The sequence below is a fragment of the Sphaerodactylus townsendi genome, linkage group LG02 (assembly GCF_021028975.2).
Source record: "Sphaerodactylus townsendi isolate TG3544 linkage group LG02, MPM_Stown_v2.3, whole genome shotgun sequence".
Lineage (NCBI taxonomy): Eukaryota > Metazoa > Chordata > Lepidosauria > Squamata > Sphaerodactylidae > Sphaerodactylus > Sphaerodactylus townsendi.
The window spans coordinates 119184309-119207758 of record NC_059426.1 but is presented as its reverse complement, the minus strand read 5'-3'; the positions used below and the strand labels follow the sequence as shown (position 1 = coordinate 119207758).

Below are 23450 nucleotides of genomic sequence, written 5' to 3'. Positions count from 1 at the left end.
ATCTCTTCTTCTTTATGGGGGGTGGGGAGTCTTTTGGCTTTTTTGGGCGACCTGCACTTCAAAGCCCTTTGGAGAGGGCAGGCTGCAGTGGTGCTGTCCCCACCTGCTATGTCTGGATTGCACTGTAAGTGATGGCCACAGCATAGGCAAATTAAAGATATTGGACAGATTAACAGAAGATAGGTCTGTTAGTAGTTACTTGCTATAGTCACTAAATGGAACCTCAGTGGTGGACCTATTTTCCTTGAATCGGTCTAATCCCATCTATGCTTGTGGCCACTGGCTGTGAATTCCACAATTTAATCACTCATTGAAGCAGTAACCCTTTGAATGGCGGCATCTTGACCTCTATGCCCTGTTTGGTAGAAACCTTGGCCTCTGTGCCCTATTCATTAGCTGTCTAGGATAACTGGAATGTCGCTGTGAGAAACAGGATGCTGACCTTGATGGGTCACTGATCTGATCCAGCAGGAGAAGTCTTATGTTCTGAGGACTGACACATTCATATGTAGGTGCTGGGTCTGAGTAAAAAAGAAGATAGTAGTTGCTGCCCTTCCCAGTCTCAATCTCCTTTTGATTCCTTGGTCTCTCTTTTGGTTGATGACAGATCCAAGGAGTAGAAAATCTTTTTAACAATTTTTATTTTCTTATTGTCAATTTTAAAGTTGAGTAATTTCCCATGGCCCTTGGAGCCCAAGATTATCTGCTGACTGATTGCAATAGTCCAAACGCTCATGCAGAGGTCTTTGGCAGCACCTCCACATCTTGATCCTTTTCAAATTATTTAATATATTTTTATTCTAGCCTTCGTTCTAGGAGTTCAGGCCAATAGACACCATTCTCCCTGCCTGTTTTGTCCTCGTAACAATCCTGTGAAGTAAGTTACATTGGCACAAGGTCACCCATCAAGCTTCATGGAAGAGTGGAAGTTTTAACTTGCATCTCCCAAGATTATAGAAATAAATAACTAACCTTGGCATTTAACTTTTGCATGTGATCCACCCGGAGTAATAGTCTCGTTCTATTCAATCACTGCACACATTTTATGTCTTTACTGAGATTTATAGCCTAAGCTAGGGAACAGAATTGTAAAGATGTCTACGCCAATAAGGGCCATATACAGGATTTATTTTCGTGAGTGAAGAATGGCGACGCTAGCTTGTACCCATGTCTTACCGCACCAGAATGGTACTTAAACTGGATTAATCTCGAATAAGTAGAGTTCTGTGCACATGCCTTAATTAATATTCTGGAAAAAACGCAAGGCCAAGAGGCTACTGTCCTGTGTGGACTCCGTACAGCATATTTAAAACGAGTGGCCATCGTTATAAATGAACTCGTTTCCCCTTTTTATAATAAATGGAAAACGCGTGCATTTATAACCATTGCATGTCTTTATAAAATAAGCTGTGCGGAATGAGCCTTACTTCCTTAGTCACAGGGAGAATATATCCCAGCGTGCCTTTCGGCCAACCCCCGCTCTCCACGCGGCTTCCTAAACGGCCATCAGCCTGCGAATCCCAAGAAGCAACGTTCTTACAAGCAGAGGCGTCCGAAGGGCGCTCCGTAGCGCGTTGCACTCCGGGAACTGTAGTCCTCCAGCGGGTTGGCGGAAAGCGGCTACGCTGCGGCACTGGTCGAACGTCCCGCCGCCCTCGCTGCTGCTCCTCGGAAACGAAGTGGCGCCGCCATTTTCTCCGGCGGACCAAAGTGAGCGTCGCGGTTGTGGACGGCCCTAGTTGAACGTTAGCGCCGATAGTGAGTGGTCTTGCCTTTACGGTGGAGGGGCTGGAAAGGTGAGGGGGCGGCGGGAGTGAGCGAGCCTCGCTTATTCCTTGCGAAAAGGAGCCGTGCAGGGCTGGGAGGCCGAAGCGCCGCCTGGGAAGGACCCTGCGTGGGGGTCTCCCTTTCTGGCTGAGCGGAGACTTCGGCTGCTGGTTGCTCTCGAGTCAGCTCTCCAGGCTCTTTTTCTGTGCTTCCCCCGTTACAAAACCGCCGCTTTCCCTTCCCCAGGCGCCCGGGCCTCGCTGGTCTCTTGCCGTTATCAAGCTCCTTTCCTCTCCCCTCCCCCTTCCCTTTCTTTTCAGATTCTGCAGAGAAGGCCTCTCAGAAACACCTGAGCAGCCAGACCGCTTCCCATTTCATCTGGAAGGTAACTATTTCGGGGAAGGAAGCTCGAAAGCACATCGTCTCGCTCTTTGCTGGCCAAAAATCTTTATGTACAGGCTTAAGAAAATTCTCTTAATAAGGTGATTTGTTCAAGATTTAGCAGTGCGTTTGTTTACGCTTACTTTGCCTCTTATCTTGTTGGAAACGTGTTCCAGTCATTACGTTGCACAATAATTTTGCTGTTCTGTTATTGTTACTTTACTCCCATAATGTATTGTTACTTGTTATTGTTACTTTACTCCCATAATGGGATTTAGAGCAGTGCAAAATCTCAAAGATTATTACTGATGATAATAAGTTAAGTGATGTGACAGTGAAATTGAGATTTGACTACAACTTTTGAGAATCTGCTGGCTTTATAAATGGGATTTGCATCCACATTTGCATGTGAATTTTCTTAAGTATTAAACCTGTTGAAAGGACTTCTTAGAATGTCTCGTAGGTAACAATAACTGTAATTCCCAGTATCCTGTTTCTGAAGTGGTCAGAACCAGCTGTTTCTGTACAAATGAGATACTATGTCCTTTATTAGGTATGTATTTCACCAGTTCAGTGCCTTTAAGGATTGCCAGGAATTATTATGGATCCATAGAGTTTAGCAATTTAAAAGGTTCCTCTCCCATTACCCCAGATGTGGCGATGACACTCTACCAGGGACACCTGCACCTGCTGGTAGTACAACAGCTATGGTCCACTCTTGCCCTTGCTGTGGTTAAATTCTATGAAATAATTATTCTATGAAATAATTTCTCAAATTTCTGTTCTTCACATCTTGCAACTTGTTTGTGGGATTGGGCTGCTCATAGGTATTTAGTTAAACAGTGAGTTTTCTGTAAGGAAGTTCTTAGAATGGTTCTATTTACTACTATGTTTTACTCTGAATCCCTAATCAACAGTCTTGTTGGAAATAGAGTTAAAGGTGAGGAGTAGCATGGATAGTGGTAGATGGAGACTAGTAGTAACAGGGTAAAAAAAGTCATTTTCATAACTAGTTAATATTTATTTCCCACAGTGCACCAAATCAAATGTTGTTTAATGTCTACTCAGCACAATATAGCCAAATATATTAATTTTTTTCCCTGCTTTGGGCTTTCTGTTATGTAATCAACACATGGCACAAATTATAATAATTATTATATTTTTAAAAATACTTGTAAGAAACATTTGTATTTTAAATTGGCTGGGGAGAGTGGGGAAAAAATTTAATCAAGTAATTAATAAGCCTCTCTGAGCCTGACAATAGTCAGGTAAGGGTGGAATAGAAATCTAAAAGTACAAAATTAAAAAAGGAAGAAAGAAACTTTGCCCTCAGTTACCTAACCTGGCTGGTACAGTGTTTTGATCTGGGTTTTGATAGAAGTATAATGAAGCTTGTTTTGGAATGGCTATCAGTGAGGACTGCTAAACTTCTTTTTGCAGGCTAAGCTAAAATGAGTGGCTGTCGTGTCTTCGTTGGACGTCTAAGTCCACATGCTCGGGAGCGTGATGTGGAGAAGTTTTTTAAAGGATATGGCCGCATACGTGAAATTCATCTGAAAAATGGCTTTGGTTTTGTGGTAGGTATATTTTAAAAAGAGTTTCTTGTCCCATTTGATAAAATTTGTGCAGATGACAATACAATATGATTTGCTGTATTTATTTGATTTCTACCCTACTTTTCCATCCAGAAGGATCTCCACTTGTATTCAATATAGTATTATCTTACCAGGATACTCATACAGTTGGGTAATATGTACACATAAGAAAATTACATTATCAAGTGATCTTTGCTGTCATGAATGATAATTTAAATCTACTACCTTCCCCTTCACTTAAAATTTAAGATCTTTTCCTATAAAACATGAAGTTTGCTTCCCACTGAAAATAACTTTTGAGAGGAAAACTTTAAATTGTAATATTTAAGGCTGTACTTTAGATGAAACAACTCAGCCTTTCATGAGACTGGGGGCGGGGGGTGTCTCCTCCACTTTGATTCACTTATCTGTCTCCCCTCCTCCCCTGATTCCATCCTGTCCATTCCCTGAATGCAGCAGGAGAGTTGTTCTAGTCCCTGTACTGTTTCCCACACACACATGCCTTTTGAAAGATGAGGAGGATTCAGGAGGAAAACAGCTATTAGTGCTGCGCTGATTCTCTACTGCTACAACTGCAGATGTGGCTGTACCCTTTTCTTCTTTTTAGACTTAACACTGAATTTTTTAAATGTGGAAGAGGGAACGAGAATTTGAACCTATGGCAGCAGGAAAGATCAAACTTCAATCTTCCATGGTCGTCTTTGTTTTTAGTAGAGTTTTATTATAAAAATTATAAAATGAGATGGATTTTTTGACAAGGTATTCTCAGTGTTCAGTGTTCTTATGCTCAGTGTTCAGGTATCTCAAGGTATGCTCAGTGTTCAGTGATCTTAGGTTTGCACGTATGAATACCAAAAGGTACAGTTAGACCAAGATCAGATCAGTTTTTGCCAGAATCCAAGCAAAAATCATTCATTAGGCAGTTATCAGGGAACCTCAGTCTTTTTGCCCATAACATCACTGTGCTTAGTGTGAGAGAAAAGGCGCTCATTTTTGTCCAGCTGAGAAATAGAACAGGGCTAGAGGGATTTATGTTCTCTTTGTTACAGGAAGAGAGGGACAGCAAGAGAAAGAAACAGGCACATCATCTATTTTCCTGTCTGAGTGAATAGTGGGCCTGGATGGACTTGTGTTCCATTTTTCTCCTTCTAGAGAGGGATGGAGAGAAATTGCTATCCACCTGTCTTGCTTAGTCTCACTTGTTCAGCTGGCCCAGCAGTACCTTTCTTTCTTCTTACTAGACAGAGGTGGGCAGGTGGAGAAAGCAAAGCTACCCAACCAGGGCATACTTTTCCAAATGGAATAATATCACTTATAAATTTAGTGGGTTGGCTCCAGCTAGCTTTTTCATTCAACTTCACCCAATTTCCTATCATATTACATTCTCTGTCTCAGATGGACAACCCTACTTGTTTTTCACCTGAAGAATAGCTTATTAGATCCAAGCCATTTATTTTAATATAAGGTTTTCACACCACCTTTGCCTTTGGCAGAACTATTAGGTTCTGGGTAGAAGCTTTGCCCATCTCATACATCTTGATTAGCACACACACGCATATTTAGCAGTTTCTGATTCTGGATAGGGATGATCTTGTCTTGAATTTAGCCAACTGAAAAACACAGTTAATGAGAACAAGATTATCTTCTGCTACAGGTATTTTTCTGTTAACACAAAGACAACTTAGTGACAAGTTACTTTACTTTAGGGACACAGTTTATTAATGTGTAAGTGACAGTTTTCTAAAATGGCCAGTTGTGGAGCCTCTTCTCTGCTAGCTATGCTGAAAAAGTGCAACTGAGGTAGATTTTTTTTAATAATAATAAAAATTAGCAGAATTCTGAGGTTGCCTTTTGTCTTGTGAGCTTTTGTTTTTTTTACAGATAATGTACATGGCTATACATTAGTAAGCAATATCCTGAAAGGATAGAATTATTTGTTCGCTTCTTTGAGAATTCAGGAAGTGTGACTGGAGTGCTTTTAAATGCACTTTCACTTTGTTGTAAAAGAATGCAACATAAAGTTGATTTTCAGATCAAAATATCTATAATTAAAAACATTAATGCAGCTTAAGTTCTTGCGCGTTTACTGGAAAGCTTATGCACCTGTGAGAGGTGTATGTAAAATTTCTTTTGTCTCAATTATAGTTCAGTTTGCAAACTAGATCAGGGTTATTCCACAGACTTTTTGTGGAGAATTAAAAATTGAAAATAAAAAGATCCTAATTCTGAATCTTGTACAGGCCCTTGTGATAGAGTATATAATTTTTATGCTTCTAAGTATTTTAATTCTGACACATTTAAGTATTTTTGGACTTGTAGTCAGCTACAGAATCCATAACATTCCAAATACCTCTTATTATGTTTCTTTGTGAAGGTTTTGTTTCACATGGCTGCAACCGAGGATTACCTGTCGTTTACAAACAATATGAGTGAACCTACTGTAACAATTTTATCATCACAAATTTCTGCTGTGGGGTGAAAACTAAACACATTGGAAAAATCCTAATTTGAAATCGGATGACACTTGTACAGTTTTGAAGGCATGACTCATTTGTTTTTCTGTTAATAGGAATTTGAAGATCACAGAGATGCAGATGATGCAGTTTATGAGCTGAATGGTAAAGAACTGTGTAATGAAAGGTAATATTGCTTCAAATAAAATAATTGGCTAGTGCCAAGGTAATAATAGCTTCCGGGAAATTGCAGTTTACAAACTGTAAACCAGTCTTTAGAACACGCATTTCTTCCATCTTCAGTTTTCATATTGTGGTTAAGAGTATGTGAGACAGTGTTGGAGTGTGGGCTAAGAGTTTCAAGCTGGAATCTGTGAAGTCCAGGTTCATGTCCCCACTCTGCCATAAGGTTTGGTGGGCGACCTTGGGCCAGACACATACTTTCTTACAGGATTGTGAGGGCTGGATGGGGGGTGGGGGTGATGCACTGAGCCCTGTGGAGGAATGGCAGATGTACATTTGCTTTGTAGATTGGGAATCTTGTTAGTATTGCTGTATCTTTAACGTTAAACTTCAAGAACAAAGTGGAATCAGGATATATTCCATGGAGTGGGGAAAATAAACATGCATTCCTGTGACTAGCTCCCGATTTGCAAATAATGGTAGCAGGAAGCCAGTATAATATCTGCATGAATTGTACAGCTTTACTGAACCTGATTTTTTTTAAAAAAAATATCCAATGGGTTGAAGCAGGAGGCCATGGCAGAAGATCATCATTGTAGGATTACAATCTTAATTTTTCCATAGTTTGCTTTGAGAAAGAAAAGAAGGAAGCCTGGTACAACGTTAACAGAGGAGCTCTCATTATATACATGACCTCATTTTCCTTGGACAGTTATAATTAACCATGTTTTATCTCAGAAGTCATGTTGTATATGCATTAGAGCATTCAAATGCATGTTGGTTATACAGGTAAAAAATTAACACGCATACTTTGTTTTCAGGTATACCAGTCCATAGCATTAATCCATATTTATATGCCAGTTAATATGAACACTCAAAAGCTATGTATTCCATTTTCCTAGAGAGGGAAGGGAAAAGATAGAATGCAGGACAGAGCATCATAAATTTCAGCAAGGGCAGCTGATTGAGCATACCCCGTAATCTGTCCCTTGCTCAGCTTTGGGTTTGTTTCATAGCAGAGAACTGCCAGCCACTCCCACTCCACTCTATTGAACTCTGGCTTAGTGTACATTCCCAACTTGGTGGTTAATAAATTAGAGGTAGTCTCGCATGGTCATACTCCTGGTATTCACATGTGACCTGACCCAAATTAGTTGCATTCAGAACAACCACCACCACCATAATTTGGATCGTTTTAGGCTTTTGTTTGTTTTGTGTTGAAACTAAATTGCAAATTTGAGAAATGCAACCTGGTCATGAGGCGCAAGTGTTAACTGACTAGTCCTCTGAAAAGAAGTAAGTCAAGCATTACACATCCCTCTTCCCAGGGAGTTTGAGAAGGGTAGAGAAAGAGTCCTCTGCCTTCCACTATGCTGCAGCACAAATAAGAGAACATCATGGCTTTCCAGTTGAGTCTTTTATTTTGTACCTTTTCATTTATGCTGCTGTTTGGAGCAAGTGCAGTAACAGTCTGCTGTTTTTTACCATCTTCAAATTGATATGCAAGTAAGAGCACACTGTTTATTGTTTTAGTTCTCTGTGCTTACCAGAGATTGAGAATCTTACTTGAGATTGGTAAGAGGTTTGGAAGTAAGCTCAAAGTTTAACTAGTAAGTGAAGTATATTTTTGTTCCCAAAAGAAAACTAGAAATGCTGCAAAAATGCAGGGAATCTAGAAGAAGAAGAAGAAGAGTTTGGATTTATATCCCCCCTTTCTCTCCTGCAGGAGACTCAAAGGGGCTTACAATCTCCTTGCCCTTCCCCCCTCACAACAAACACCCTGTGAGGTGGGTGGGGCTGAGAGAGCTCTGAGAAGCGGTGACTAGCCCAAGGTCACCCAGCTGGCGTGTGTGGGAGTGTACAGGCTAATCTGAATTCCCCAGATAAGCCTCCACAGCTCAGGCGGCAGAGCTGGGAATCAAACCCGGTTCCTCCAGATTAGATACACGAGCTCTTAACCTCCTACGCCACTGCTGCTCCTAATAAGCAATACACTACTGAATAAGCGTGTGTGTCATATACTATATAAATATACAATGAGATTTTTCTGTGTTGCACTTGTCTGAATAGGCAAGTATTTGCTTTAGTTTTCTGGCATCCCTTAAGTCATTATTTTAATTTAAAGTTAGATGCTGTGGAGAGGAATGCCACCTATTTGTGTTCATTTCCAATAGAAAAAGCCTAAAGAACTAAAGAAGCAGTGTTGATATTTCCTTTTCTGTTAAAGGGTTACAATTGAACATGCCAGAGCCCGAAGAGGAGGTAGGGGCAGATATCCTCAACGATTCAATTATTACCAATCCTATGGAGGTGGATCTAGGTAAGTATTGTGTTTTGTTGATTTTCAAGTTCATGTGTGAAAAACTATTTCTAAAAATTCTGCATTCATCTAAGACTTCAAAATACTTTCAACTCCTGGGTGTTTGCATAATATTTCAAGATGTTTGCTCTGCCAGGACTTTTCCCCCTTGGTGGTATTGCAAGAAAATTTGTACAAATGGAAGCTGGTGCAATAATACTAATAGCGAGAAAAGAATTGTGCCAGTGAAGTCATTAATTATTGCTCTGTAATTAACGAGCACTTGTTACCTCCTTTCTTACCATTAATACTGTTGTGATGCTTAGTTCTCATTCTCATCTCAACAATCCAAGCATGCCATAGTTCGATGCTTCATATTTAAAAGTATTGGTCCTGTATTAGTCTGACCAAAGGGTTTAGTCTCATCCATTGGGATGGATGAGATGTGCCCATTACTACATATCTTTGGCTGGGAGCTTGGCAAGTTATGAAATGTGAATTACTGTTATAGTAAATGTTCAGTCCAAGTCACTGGAGCCTACAACCTTTAAAAAAAAATAGGGATCTGTAAAAATGCATTTGAAGACAAGTGTATTTAATGTTAAAATGTGCAAGACAGTCATCATTAACTATAGATTGCATTTTTTGATATATCATTGGAAATATACTCTTATTGTGTCTTTAAAATTAAATGTAGCTTTTTTGATTCTGTACTGCAGACTGTTGTCTGTAGGCATTTGCAATGACTGTGTATGCTATTACTTTGAAATATATGTAGCAGTTTTGTATTTAATGCAAAGGCAGCTGCCGATCTCATGGTAAAGAAACTTGGGAACATCTTATTATGCATATTGCAGTATGCTGTTTAGATTCTCTTTTCTTTAGTGCAGTGGTGTTGCTGCAGTAAGAGTGGTCGAAGGTCCAGGCTAAAAGTGAACTTTTAAAGTAGGAAATGTGACTGACGGTCATGGGCATCTGGCATGGTAGTCACGTTCATGACATCAGGCACATGGTGCCAGACAAGAAGAAACTGCTATTTCCGGTAGTGAAAAGTGGGACTCGACCTGCCATTTGGGGGATTCTGGAGCTTCTGTTTTAAATGGTTCGAAGTGAAGATCTGGATATTCTGAAAATGTTGGGCATTTAGAGGTATGCAAATAAAATGGAGTTGCCTCTGCATCAGTGTCCAAAAAAGAGCACTCTGTTACTTGAATTTTATGTGATATGAAGGTACCACCAAGTGGATTGTGGCACCTAACCTTAGCAAACTAACTTACGGGTCATTTGTTATTCATACTACTTTGTATGGCACTTCGACTTTGATAGCAGTAAGCCAGACCTTGTAGCAGAAATATACAAATATTCAGTGAGTTAGAGTACATCAGCTTATGTTATCATGCCTTAAGAAGCTTTTTGATGAATAAATACTACAAAGCTATAATAAGCGCATAGCTTTTTGCTCCTGGGGCTGGCTTGTACATGATTGTTCATCACTTGATATATCTTCAGTGAATGTATTATTATTGTTTGAGGTCATGCCATTTGATACAAAGGCTTTCTTTGGTAACTTTCAAACATGGAAGCTGTGAAGTGATAAGCATACCTTTGTGAGCTGCCCCCTAGTGCTTTTTTTTTTTTTTGGCCACACTTTTCCTAATTACATTTTTCTTTTTTCATGTGAACGGCAAGTAACTGCTTGGTAGCCTGAACCTCCGCTTAAATAAAGAGGGTCAGCTTTATAAGAATGTTGTCTGGTTTGTTGAGTAGTATTATCCAGTCTGTCAAAGCAGAGCATGTTTTAGTTTTATATGTTAGGTGTGAATGAATAATAACGTGGAAACATGTTTGTCTCTTGTAGCCAGTATGGTCCACCTCTTCGTACTGAACACAGACTTATAGTTGAAAATCTTTCTTCGCGTGTCAGCTGGCAGGTGAGTTGAAACTGATCTTTAATAATATTGTTTTGTTGAAAATATGTTTCCTGAAGGAAACACCATAACTTTTAACACTACAATTAAGGCAGCCAAAACATTTTATTTTATCTGCAAACCAACAAATAAGTATTTTAGTGTGTTTATTTTTATAAGTTGAACTTCTGATTAGCGTTTCTTAAACAACTGTAATCATCCTCTAATAAGAACTGTAGAAAAAGCAATGCAGAAACATCTAATATTTTTAAATTAAGACATCTGCAATTTCCAGTCTGTATCTGGCTTCTGTAGAATGAACAGAATGACTCTGTAGTTTTGTGCATGTTCTAATGTAAGGCGTCTCCTACATTGTGTTCTGAAAGGAGCTTGTGTGCTAAATTATAAATATCCTGTCTGTGGATTTAAATGTGTTGGACATTAAACTGCCTCGTTTCCAAACTGAGTTGTAGGTTTTTGTTTTTTCAAAACTCATAGACAAGTTATTTAGGGCTTAAAGCTAAATTAATATGAACTTGTTCTGTCATTGTTCTAACTAATTTCTAGTTGTTCTAGTCTAATTTCACCTGCCACTTTTTTTTAAAAAAAGAAAAGAACTGAAACCAATAAATGAAAAATTGCAGTCTGATTTAGTTGCGTCACACATGATATTTTCCATTCAAGGGAGTGGATAATTGGGTAGGAAAACACCATGTCACAATGTCTGTTTTTTCAGATAAATGCCAGGGAATGTGTTGCTGAATCTCATGTGCAAAGAGATGCTTGATTTGCCTAATCTGATGTGGCAAAGTACTCTCTGATAAGAGATTTATTTTTCCTAATACATATTCCCTCATCTGAAGTTCATCTGCCTCATTCTAGCCCTAAGTAGCACTCTTCTGCCAAGTCACAACTGACTTATGGAGGCTCCACAGGACTTTCAAAGCACAACCCTGGTATTCCTTGGAGGTCTTCCATCCAAATACTAGCCAAGGTCAAGGCTGAGAGAGTGTGACTGGCCCAAGGTCACCCAGTGAGTTGGGATTCAAACCTTGGTTTCCCAGGTCCTGGTCTGACACCTTAACCATTGCACCACACAAGTTCTCTTTTATATTCTAGCTTCAAATCTAGTCAACATTTATTTGCCTAAGTAGACCTTGTGTTCAGAATCCTTAATGCAGAGACAAAAATGAGCTGTATTAAGCAAGAAAACTTAGTAAAAATGCGTTATATATATACTTTTAAGAAAATGGCCAATCACTTCTAAAGATTAAAAAAATTCCTTTATGTTAGCCTCTGTCTTTTGCAGCACTTTCTACAAAGGAGGAATCTGCAAACTGAGTTTCAGTTCTGAGTAGAGTGTGCAGCATTTGTTGGATCCTGTGATCTCATAAGTTGAAAGCACAAAAGGGCACAGATCTCCCTTCCAACTCCAAAAAATGTGGTTCCTGGTTTGTAAGACCTGTGTGGGTGAGTGGGCTGCCATCAGGACAGAGAAGGAAGTTAAATGGCCTTTTCAGCCTGTTCCACTAGTGCAGCTCTACTGATAGAGGAGGGTGAGATTTTGCCCCCTTCTCTTTATTGCATCCCACCAAGTTGCTTGGCTGTTACCTCGCCTGGGTCTAGCAGCCTCAGGAGTCAACTTTCCTAGGGTTGGAAGGGACTGAGGATGGAAGATTCACCGTTGATTGTTTGAATCAATCACTATCTGAGCCCGAATGTAACATGTGTAATATTTATTCAGGCCATGCAATGAATATTTCAGTTCTGAGTGTTTGTAATTGCTGGAGTCTAAATTTTCAGAGCTTGTGCTTACATAGTGCCCTGAGTTTTGCAGAAACATTTACCTTGGTGAGCAAGTAAGCTATTGTGTTTTATTTTAAATTTCACACAGTGGGGAAACACCTTGCTTTTAATTCCATCAATATCTGTTGTTCAACAAGGGTTTTAACTAATACATAAAGAATAAACAAAAACAATAGAAACAGGTTGGGGGTAATTGCACAGTGCAGGAACAGGAGTGCTGTTGGAGTACAATCATCTTGGCTGGAAGTACTTCATGCTATTATGAAGCAAGTAAATTTTTACTGGCTAGCAAAATGAATCGTAAGAACGTTGATGAGTTCTCTCTAGGATAACATGCATGATGAAGGAATCCTCGGGGTTCTTTATTCTGTTCACATATATCTCTCCCCATAGAAGTTACTCTCAACATTATTGTGTCCTTCTTGCATCCAAAACACATGGAGTAAAGTAACCGGGACAAAAGCCAAATTCCTCTGACTTTGTATTTCTTATTAGAGTTTACAATTCTATTAAGATCTGTGCAAAGAAAAAAGATTAGCCCCACCTGAATGGCTTACAATCTTACTGGACCAGTTGCTTCTTGGAAGAGCATGAACCAGGGTATGAGGGCAGCAATTGTTCCCATGATTTCATATTTAATACATATACTGCCTCTAGCTGTCATGGCAAATAGTAGTATTAATTCGTTCTTGATCTGATTGATGGGAGGAGGCCTAGCTTTCCGTCTGTCCTTTTCTGACAGCTTCCAGGTACATTGCCAGCTACATTATATCTCACCATTCTGAGACCACTGTGACACAGATCCCAGTGACTTAATTGTTTGCACACATTGTACTTGTGTCTAAAGTTCCTAGTTTGGCAAAGGTTCAACTTCAGCCATTTTTTGCCTTCTGGATGTTTCAATGTCGGTAGTGAAATTTAACATCAGAAATAGACTTTAGAATTTGGCTACGTGATTTGGCAGTTTATACCTAATGCTGAAGACTGAGTTATGCATGTTTGTTTATTTAAATACTTAACACTATACCTCTCCTTGTGGTGCAAAGCAGCTTACAAATCACAATTAAAATTACAATGTAAGAACCACAAAATAAAAACTCTAACGTCCACTCCATGATGCTTGCTCAGAGCCCCGCAAATGAAGTGACCTTGCAGTGAGTCCTGAAATTTTCTAAAAACCTGTGCTCCTCTCACCAGTTTACAAAGCCCGTACCATAAAACAAGAGCTATAGTGGGGAAAGCATAAGCTCTGGGTATTGCCCAGCAGTTTACTTTAAGTGCGGGAACTTGTAGTAGGTGCCACAGCCTGAGAGCCATTGTTGGTGCACAGGAATATATTGAAGGAGATATACTTTAGATAACACAGTCCTCTGTCATTAATGGCTTTAAAGGTCATATCCAGCCTGTTGAATTGAACTTGAAAATGATGGCAGCCATGTAGCCTTAAGATGGGTGAGACCTATTTCCATCTGGTGACCCTTGACAGTCATCTGGGTGTGGTCTTCTGCAGCTGAGTCTGTGAGAAAAAAGAGTAAGGCAAACCAGATGCAACTAATTGAAAGCACCATGGTGCTGTGGTTCTCAAACAGCAAGGCTGTTATAATAATAGGTTGGTACCCTCCTTATTTTCACTAAAGCCCAGTGAATGGCGCTATTGATGGCAATGTTGTTTGTGCTTGCTGCAGTGCAGTTCTCATTAGGTCACCAGAAACTTTGTCTGGCTTTGCAGAGGTGCATTAAAAACAGCCAAAATCATTTGGTAAGCTACCTGTCACAGTGCAGTCTCTGGATTGGCATTTCCAGTACAAAGTATGCTGTTCTAGTATGGGCCTTAGAGAAGGTCAAGGAGGATGCACATATATCTGTACTTAGCTCATAAGTAGCAATTACTGTGACCCTGGGTGGGTTATTTGAAGAGTAAACTATTTTCTGTTCAAATCTATTTGCAGCCATGATGCAAACTACATGGTGTTTTATATTGAAGTCTTACATTTTTTTTACATTTGTGGGATTGTCAGTTGTATGAGAAACACTAAATTATTGCTGGTATCTGTTTATTCTGAAGTTATTTGGTGTTTACAAAGACATGATATGCTTGCAAGAAAGTGGTGACTTCGGTATGTTGCAACTTGGCAAATGTTAATGTCTGCATTATACAGGCAGAAACAAAAAAAATTACCATCTTACACCAATGGGCATTTTTTTCCCTTTGCTGTCATCATTTCCATAAGCTTTGAAGCAGAAGAGACTTAATGGGAAGTTAATACATTTCTTATAAATCTTTTCTCATTTTAATATACCTAAGTGTATCTGTTCAAGGAATTGGCTCACAATATGCTGGGCTTGTATCAAGTAAATTATAGTGAAATCCTTGCATACCTCAAAGGCGGCTGGTTTTTGGAAGGACAAAGTATTTGCATGGCCAGATGCAGGCTTGGACTCGTGGGGTGCAGTGTAAAAAAAATTGCAGACCCTTTTGAAATCAGTTTATGGTTATCTCATTGTTCTCAAGTGAAATTTAAAATGCCACTTTGCTGCTCCTGGTGTGAGTAGCTGTAGTCCCCAGGCCAGTACCTGCCCTCTGTATGGTGGATAGCTCTTTAAGCTTAGGGAAGGAAAAGAGAATCAGAGTACAGCATTGTAGCTGGGCCACACAGATGACTACAGCTAGGGTGTAGACAGGCTTATGTTCGTTGGGTTGTTCCCTGATGCTCAAAACTAACTTGGTAGGATCTCATGTTTCTAGTATCTAATTATTCAAGTTTTCAGATGGCAACAATTAGTTGTGTGTTTCAAAAGTTGGCACACTGGAGTTGAAAGCATCAAAATCTATTGATTTAGACACAACTTTGTTGATCGTGCATATTTGTTACAACTGGTTTCTCCCTATCCTTAGAAGTGTTCTATATGCTTGTAAATAGCGCTAGGAGCATAACTTTATACGTACATGTTTAATATACAATAATTCCAAATTTCTAAAATTATTCAGGCTAATTTGGGTGCTGTGTGGTTTCCAGGCTGTATGGCCATGTTATAGCAGCATGCTCTCCTGATGTTTCGCCTGCATCTGTGGCTGGCATCTTCAGAGGAGGTCAGGAGAGAGGAGGAGGCTGGCATCTTCAGAGGAGGTCAGGAGAGAATGCTGCTAGAACACGGCCATACAGCCCGGAAACCACACAGCACCCAAGTGATTCCGGCCGTGAAATCCTTCGACAATACATATTCAGGCTAAGTTTCAAAGGAAAAATACCGAAACTCTGGACTTCTGTATTAACTTTTTATCCTTTTTGATTAATACCATCAGCTTAGAGTAACTTGGTAAACAGTTCAGACTTTTAAATAAATAAGATGTGGTTTTGTCTATACATTCTTACGCTGTCTGAACTAAAATGTTGTAATGATACAGGTATTGATTAAAACAAATATTTTGGGTTTTGTTACTTTATTTTGGATGTAACCAGTTTGAAGTATGTTCAACATCTCTTTGAATCATGTCCTAAACTCTGTATGGAGGTATTCAATCCTACAAAATACTAAGTACTTTGGCCTTGACTGTGCAGAGCTCTTGCACTCAGCGTTGAAATGTGATTAACTCTTTTACTACAAACAGGACTGGTTAGATATTTGAGATGCATATGCATTGAACGTCACAGAATTTGAATGAAGTGCTCAGTAAGCTTGTAGAATTGAATCCTGCTGTGAGGAAATGTCTGCTGTTATAGATTGTTCATGTTAGGATAAAGTCTCAGAATTTCAGACTGTTTTTTATTCACATGCTACTTTGAACTGAACTTTATTAAAACACTGAATTAAATTGAGGCATCCTGTAATCTGTAGTTCAGTTTTTAGGTTTTTTGTTTGTGTTTTTTCACAAATATATATCTAACCAAGTTCATTTTGAACCTCTTTTAACAGCCTTGCTTTGGGTTAGCCCTCGTTTCTCTTGTGTGGAGGAGAAAGAACCCAAGAGGTTGGGGTTCCTATTGGCTGAATTTCTAGGGCTTGGCCTGTTCTGAGTTTTCCCTTTGGTACCCATGACACACCTATCTTGGCGATGTAGATCTTGGTTGGCCCACAGCTCGATTGGCTAGCACAGGTCAACCTCAGGTTCTAGATCCACTTCCGGAGACTGTGTCCAGTGCTTTCAGGGTCTCTGGTACATCCCCCTGAAGCACATTGCTATGATCCATTCCTCTGCCCCTCCCATGTAAGGGAGTTCCACTTGGTCTGCTAGGTATTGGACAAGCGACTCTTTGCTTAAGGTACCTGCTTATATCATCTGATCACTTGTGGTATGTTGTGGTAAGTAGCCTGTGGCTATAAAATGTCAGCTATTATTTGGAGCACTTTGTAAAGGTTAAGAAATAATACATAAACAACTTATTTTAAATGTTTATAACACCTAGTGTTACAACTTAGACTCAGTCTCTATTACATTAAATGCAAGTCTCCGTTAAAATAACACTGAGGTTGTGACACGGACTGACAAAAGCCAGAAAAGTTGTTGTTGCCAATGCCTTTTGACAGCTTGTGACAGAATCTTAGCATTAATTTAATAAAGACATTTGTGTTCAATTTGTATAGATGAGTCAATGAGGGATGTTTGCAGGCAAACTTTTAATATACATATGAACTGAGACTTCAGTTATGATTAAATGCTTGCATTTAATAACAATATTTGTATGTGACATAGTTAAAATACATGTGATAATCCTTAATTGGTTTGTTATACTGTTCTGTCTGACTTTTAAGTTAGCTTAATTTTGCTGATCCTAGCTGTAAAATATGGGATTTTTGTGTAAATACTAGTCATAACAAACAGGCCTGTTTAACACTATGTATTGGGTTTTATGCTTCATTCTAAGCTGATTTCTAACTTTTGCTACAGGATTTGAAGGACTTCATGAGAAAGGCTGGAGAAGTGACTTTTGTAGATGCTCACAGAAACAATCCAAATGAAGGGTAAGATTAAAGTTGTAATTCAGTAAGTGATCCAGATTGTACAAACCATTTTAGGTACACACAAAGATCTATCTAGTCAGATTTTTTTTTTACTTTGAACAACTTACCACCACATTAGAGTGCTTGCTGTCTTGTCAGTGGGGCTTCATGTCACTTCCAGAAGACATTTCCCCTCCAAAGACACCTTTTAAAATTATTTCTGTACTACTTTATTTTCTGTATTCCTTAAGAATAATGGAGTCGGGGTGCCTCACCCCCAGTCCTGCGTGAATTAAATAGCAGATCACTTCTGGTTATAATTGATCCCCGTTGAAATGAATGGGAAAATTAAAACACTTGTGCACCTAGTCTTATAGGATTATATTGACACCAAACACATTGTAAAATTTTGCTGGTTTTTTTGCAAGAAGTCCACCAGTCAGTTCTACTGTTGGTGGAAAACTTCAGTTACTAACATATATAAATTGAACTAATTCTTTACATTGTAGTTAACTCTTACATAATGTGAAGTGCCAGAGATAATTTTTACTTACAAAATTGTGTAACTTTAATTTAAACATTGAATGTGTTAAGATCATTTTGCTGTAGTTACAGTATTCAAAATTAGGAAAATAAATTGTAACTTTTGCAAGTGTGGTAAATTTAAAATATTTCTAACTATGACCATCAACTTATGTAGTAATTTTGCTAATGGTTTTTGCAGTGTTGTAGAGTTTGCATCGTCTAGTGACATGAAGAGTGCAATGGACAAGTTGGATGGCAGTGAGTTGAATGGACGCAGAATTAAATTAGTTGAAGATCGCAAAAGGCGCAGGTATATTAACACATATCATTGTAATTGTTACTCTAGATCAGTGGTGGCGAACCTTTGGCACTCCAGATGTTATGGACTACAATTCCCATCAGCCCCTTCCAGCATGGCCAATTGGCCATGCTGGAAGAGGCTGATGGGAATTATAGTCCATAACATCTGGAGTGCCAAAGGTTCGCCACCACGGCTCTAGATATTTTTATCTCCCAAAAAAAGAGCTTTGTTATTTGCTTGTCAAAGACCTCGTCCTGGCCTTTGAATAGTAGTGACCCTGAACACCATGGTTCTGACCAGAACTCACAAACATAAAAATTAATTAAAGCTTTATTAAAGCAAACTACTTAAATACAAGTTTTAAAACATAGTGGCACACAGTTCAGTTTATTAAAATGCAGTCATAACATTGCACAGCATCAGTCCAATAATAACTTTAACCAATAAGTCTACTAACCTTCCGCATTTTATAAGTACTATTTCAGAACTTCACTACTATGTACAAGACTCTGTCATTTATATCAGCAAGCAAAAAGTTGACCAAAAAATCATCAGGATGTCCTTAGTGGCCAAAGGCTCTATGCATCAGAGGCAGAATTAAATGGCTCATAATCCCCCTGAATCACTTTCAGTAAAGTAAAATATGAGCAAATGTTTCAACTGCACCAGCACCACAGGGATATAAATGGGCTTTTAAGGGCCAATGTTGATATCTAAGGTCCCCGGAAGAGCGTTACAACGTGCTCTAGAAAAAGCTCAGTGAAATTTGGAAAAGGAAATAGAAGTTATATGTGGAGCAGCAGAGAGACCCCAGGATGATTTTAATGGTCTGTATGGAGACGGAAGAAGGACCATTTCATTTTGCAGTTCTGTATAAAGCACTGGTGAACCTCGTTTTTTGCACTCCAGGTGTTTCTCCAGACATTGGTCTGGGGCTAAACCAATCGAAGAAGTTTACCTCCAAACTCCAGTTGGGCTATGGATCAGCTGATTTAGAAAAGGGTATAAGTCCTGTGGGAGAAAGATGTAGTTTCAGCCAATATTTAATAATGCCCAACTAGGCCCTGGATTCTACTTTTAGGAACCTAGTCTCCTGTCTGAGAAGCACATTGGCAACAGTAACACAGAAGATTTGCAGTTCAGTGCTAGCTCTCTGCGTTACATGTAAAAATCCTACAAGCAGAAGGTATTTCAGTTGGTATCAGTACATGTGCAGAGTTCCTGTAACAAAAAGCAAATAGGGTGGGAAGGAGAAAGGAATGGTGGGAAAAGATTACAGCTTACTCTATAGGCACTAATTTATGGCTTTTGCCAGCATTAGCAGGTGAGTAATTAATCAAGCCCAACTTTGATCAGAACTTTCCACACTCTTTCCAACAAACTCCCCCCTCTCATACTCAGTGAATAGATAAGTAGTCACATATCAAACCTGCACCTGTAACCTGAACTTTTGTAACTCAAGAGAGGAGACTTTGCAGATTTTAGAACTTTCAGCTTTCAAGATGGATTGTCTCAACTGTTTAGGAAGCTCTTAGTCCAGAATCTTTCTGTTAGAGGATAACTGATTTCTTTTTACACCCTGTCACTTACTTTGTACATAATGGCTTGAATCAGGGATGCAGAAACATATATGGACTTCTGCACTAAGTCCATTTGTGTTTCTGTGTCCATGATTCAAGCCATAATGTATGAAGTAGGTGATTGATAAAATAAATCAGTTATTCTGCTTGAGCAAGACCTTGTGCAACACCTAGCGCTTTCCTCCCTACATATTTAGTGCTTAGAAATTGGTTGCAGAAGATTTGCACAAGTGAAAACACAGATGGGGTACTGGAAGTTTAATTTAATTAAAGCGGCTGCTGTTTTCATTTGTGCAAGGGCTTTGGCACCATAATTATCAGTCATAGAACACTGTTCAGATGAAGGTACACTCGCTAGGTGCAAAGTATGGGTTGGATCCAGCACAAAATTTCTGTTTGTGCTAAAGGCTTTACAGGAGGTGGGAGATGTCTCTTAGTACATGCGCACACACACATACACACACTGTCCCAGTGCTTATATCTTTCATACAGGTTCACCAATATTTGCAGCATTAGTTCCATTTTCTTTTTTCCAGATTGGTCTCCCCTTCCTGAACCATGGGGACAGGTTAAACTGATTCTGTGTAAGAGCAATTCCATGACTGCACATTAGCTTCATGTGGCACATAGGCAGATACCATTGGCTATATGAAAGCTTCACTGTTTCCGGAAAGAGGAGACTGAATGGTAGAAAGTGGTGCCAATGTAGAAGCCAACTGGACTGTCATCCAAAGGGATGGAATTACAGCTGCTTTCAAACAGTAATGCAGATAAACTGCTGCTCTTTGTGGGGAGCAGTACCCCCTTCCCATTTAAGTCTCTGCGGTTTAGGGGCAAAAAGTTTGCCAGGTCTTCTCTAACTTTCTTTCTAGCCTTGGTTCTTAACTTAGTTCTGGTTCTGCATCAAATGGCATATGCCAGTAGAGTAGCTATTGAAAATGACTGCAGATCTTCTTGTTGTCTCAAGGGTCATTGTATCAGACTTAATAAAGCACATAGACATTCTTCAGACCCAGATTTAGTTTGCTTTAGACTCCACCCTTGTTGGCCTCAGATGCCAAATTAGAAGTAAAAGTGACACCAATTTACTGCGCTTTGACTGTTCATCCAAGATACAAATGGTCATGAGAGCCAACATGGTAGAGGTTAGAATGTCAGACTAGCACCTGGTGCCCCAAGTCTGAATCCTCAGTCTGCTATGGAAGGCTTGCTGGATGACCTTGGGCAAGTCACACAAACTCAGTTTAGCATATCTCACCGGGTTACTAGGATGAAATGTAGGAGAGGAGAACAACGTAAGCTTCTTTGGGTCCATTGGTGAGAAACATGAGATAAATGAAGATAAGTTCTATATGTGTAGCAGGGGTTTGGAGTGTCTCTGTCCAGTTGCAGTGCTCTGAAGACCTCTAACAACTTGCTCCAGACCTTTAAAGCCATGTGAAGAGCTGTAGGACAGAACATGGAAAACTTTCAGACAAAATACCATCTCTGGCTATCAGTATTTAATGTTTATGGTGTTTATAGACACAGTTGTATAGGGAGAGATACACTGGATGCAAAGTGTTGGGCATATATTAGAAATTACATAGTGGGTCCTAAATTTTTAGTTTAAAACCAATTCAATCTGTATCAGAAGCAGATCCCGTTCACGAAGTTATTCAAGATCTCGCAGCAAATCTAGATCTGCAAGATCTTCCAAGTCAAGCAGCAAGTCTCGCTCTCGCAGCCGTACACCTAAGAGAAGCTCTCGCAGCCGTACACCTGAGAAGAGAAGCTCTCGCAGCCATACACCTGAGAGGAAGAGCTCTGAGAAAAACCACCACTCTGGCCCACAGAATTCCTCTCCATCTCCTCCTCCAGCCAAGAAGAGGTCTCGCTCTAGGTCAAGTTCTGCTGAAAGCCGCAGTTAAGGTATTTTGAGAGATGTATAAATACTTCATTTCTAAGTCAAAATTTTCTACAAGCTTAAAATAAATTGCAGGTGTGTGTAAGGAGGAAATTCAGCAGGTGAGCATAGACATCAGAAGTGTGGGTGTAAACTTCCATACCATCTTAATGGAGTTGGGTAAATTGTAATTATTAACTAAAGTAAATTGAATTGACAATTTATAATTATCTAAATGTGTTATGTGTGCTGCTTTAAGTAAATTGTTGCTGGCTAAAGCAGAACACATATGGGGAGTTTTATCCTTGCTGTTGAATATAATGATCTCAAGACATGGATTGTGGTACCACTTTTGACTGTGCTTCTTGTTTGCACATAGATTACCTCCTAGTAGGCATTTTCGCACTCTTAGCTGAACTGCACTGGCCATTAACATGCAATTTAAAGAATTTCCAGCTATAACATTCCCATTATACACTTATCCTTTTGTAGTGAGCAAGGGTATATTTGGATTCTGTATGAGTGATGTTGCTTATTCTATACTAGCATTTACATAAATAGTAATCATCCAGGGAGGATGTTTAAAATGTTACCTGGCAAAGCAGAAGTGGTTCATTTTTTAAAATCCTAGTTTAGAATGAGTCCTGAAAAAAGAAGTGCATTTTCTGTATTGAGTTGTATATGGATAGGGCAAGAAGTTTTTCAGAACTTTTTTCCTGTGTTAAATCCCCCAAACAGAAGGGAGGTGTCCAATAAGCAGCTTGGAAGCACATGCAACCTGTGGTCTAAGAAGGCCTCATCTCACAGAGGAAGTCCTTTGGAAATTACTTTGCTGGAATTCCTATATTAATGTCAAGAAGAGAGCTTTTTTCCCCTGTGTGGCTACCAGAGAGTAGCACTAAATAGTACAGGTGCACGTGGTATAAGTAGTAGCAGTTTGTCAAATTTAAGGGGTGAGGATTACTCTTGAACTGTCAACCCAAACTTCCAGTAAAAGCTTAATGTGATGTGAATGTATTAATGCTGAAGTGTAAAAGGGCATCTTTCTTAGGTTTACAAAACATGCTTTTGTTTTTGTTAGTAGGTAGTACATTGTTAGTCCTTAACCATATTGTGGTCACAAAATTATCTGGCTTCCAGTTACCTAAAATGAGGGAATCTGTTTGAAATATTGTAAATTGGCCCCTAAAATGTTTAAATGTATTGATGTAATACAGTACATACAATAAATGTTTTCCCCCTGCTTACTGCATCTTCAGTGGTCTTTCTGTGTTCATTATAACTAAGTTTGTAAACCTTTTTTCTTTGTTAGCAATAGTTTTTATTTTCAATAAAATTGATAACTAATTACTAGTTTATCATTCATTTCTGAAACTCTTTACAAACAGTAGAAAAAAATTTGCTCACATTTTTGTAGATTTCTTCTACCTCAGTTGGAGAATTAAAAGAGTGGGGGAGGAGAATTGTCTGTCCTTGGGCAAAATAACCAAGTGATTAATAAAACCAGCTGAACACCAGCTGAGTTTCCTTTTTCATGGCTGTTTTTCTATTCAAACTATTATTTAACTTACTGCCAACTTATAGCTTTTTTTTCAAGAAATCACTCTCAACTTGGCAAAAAAAATTCTGCTTAGATCTGGTAAAAGGGACAGCAAGTGAAAATAGCACCAAGCATCTTCCAAATTGAGGCCTTGTTGCTGGCTAATAGCTTCTGAGTGGGTAAGCCTGTGCTTTAGCACTAGGGGTAGTGGTCCTGGAACCAGCCTCTCCAACACCATCACCATTTCTGATGGCTCATTGGAAAATATAGTTTATCCTTGCCTCCAT

The 23450-nt window shown here is 39.2% G+C and overlaps 1 protein-coding gene across 6 annotated transcripts; it reads left to right on the top strand.

The window, feature by feature from the left end:
• The first annotated feature begins 1601 nt into the window (after positions 1–1601).
• On the top strand, positions 1602–22875 carry LOC125426008 (serine/arginine-rich splicing factor 5-like). 6 transcript variants are annotated; one of them, XM_048484021.1, is made up of 10 exons: positions 1602–1758; positions 2088–2152; positions 3589–3725; positions 6313–6383; positions 8607–8699; positions 10537–10609; positions 17280–17353; positions 18057–18167; positions 21372–21649; positions 22362–22875. In XM_048484021.1, exons 3-9 carry the CDS (start codon positions 3600–3602, stop codon positions 21646–21648), a joined length of 825 nt encoding a protein of 274 aa, XP_048339978.1. In that variant the 5' UTR covers positions 1602–1758; positions 2088–2152; positions 3589–3599; the 3' UTR covers position 21649; positions 22362–22875. The 6 variants fall into 6 exon arrangements, with proteins under 6 accessions (XP_048339978.1, XP_048339981.1, XP_048339976.1 ...); XM_048484024.1 differs by having other exon boundaries at positions 21375–22875; XM_048484019.1 differs by having other exon boundaries at positions 21372–22875.
• The last annotated feature ends 575 nt before the right edge of the window (positions 22876–23450 follow it).

What these genes read in the sequence shown, in the direction of transcription:
- LOC125426008 (XM_048484021.1), top strand. Translation starts at nt 3,600, where the DNA reads ATGAGTGGCTGTCGTGTCTTCGTTGGACGTCTAAGTCCACATGCTCGG. An exon ending in AAAGAACTGTGTAATGAAAG is followed by an intron (nt 6,384 to 8,606) that starts GTAATATTGCTT and finishes TTTCTGTTAAAG; the next exon opens with GGTTACAATTGAACATGCCA. An exon ending in AGAAACAATCCAAATGAAGG is followed by an intron (nt 17,354 to 18,056) that starts GTAAGATTAAAG and finishes TGGTTTTTGCAG; the next exon opens with TGTTGTAGAGTTTGCATCGT.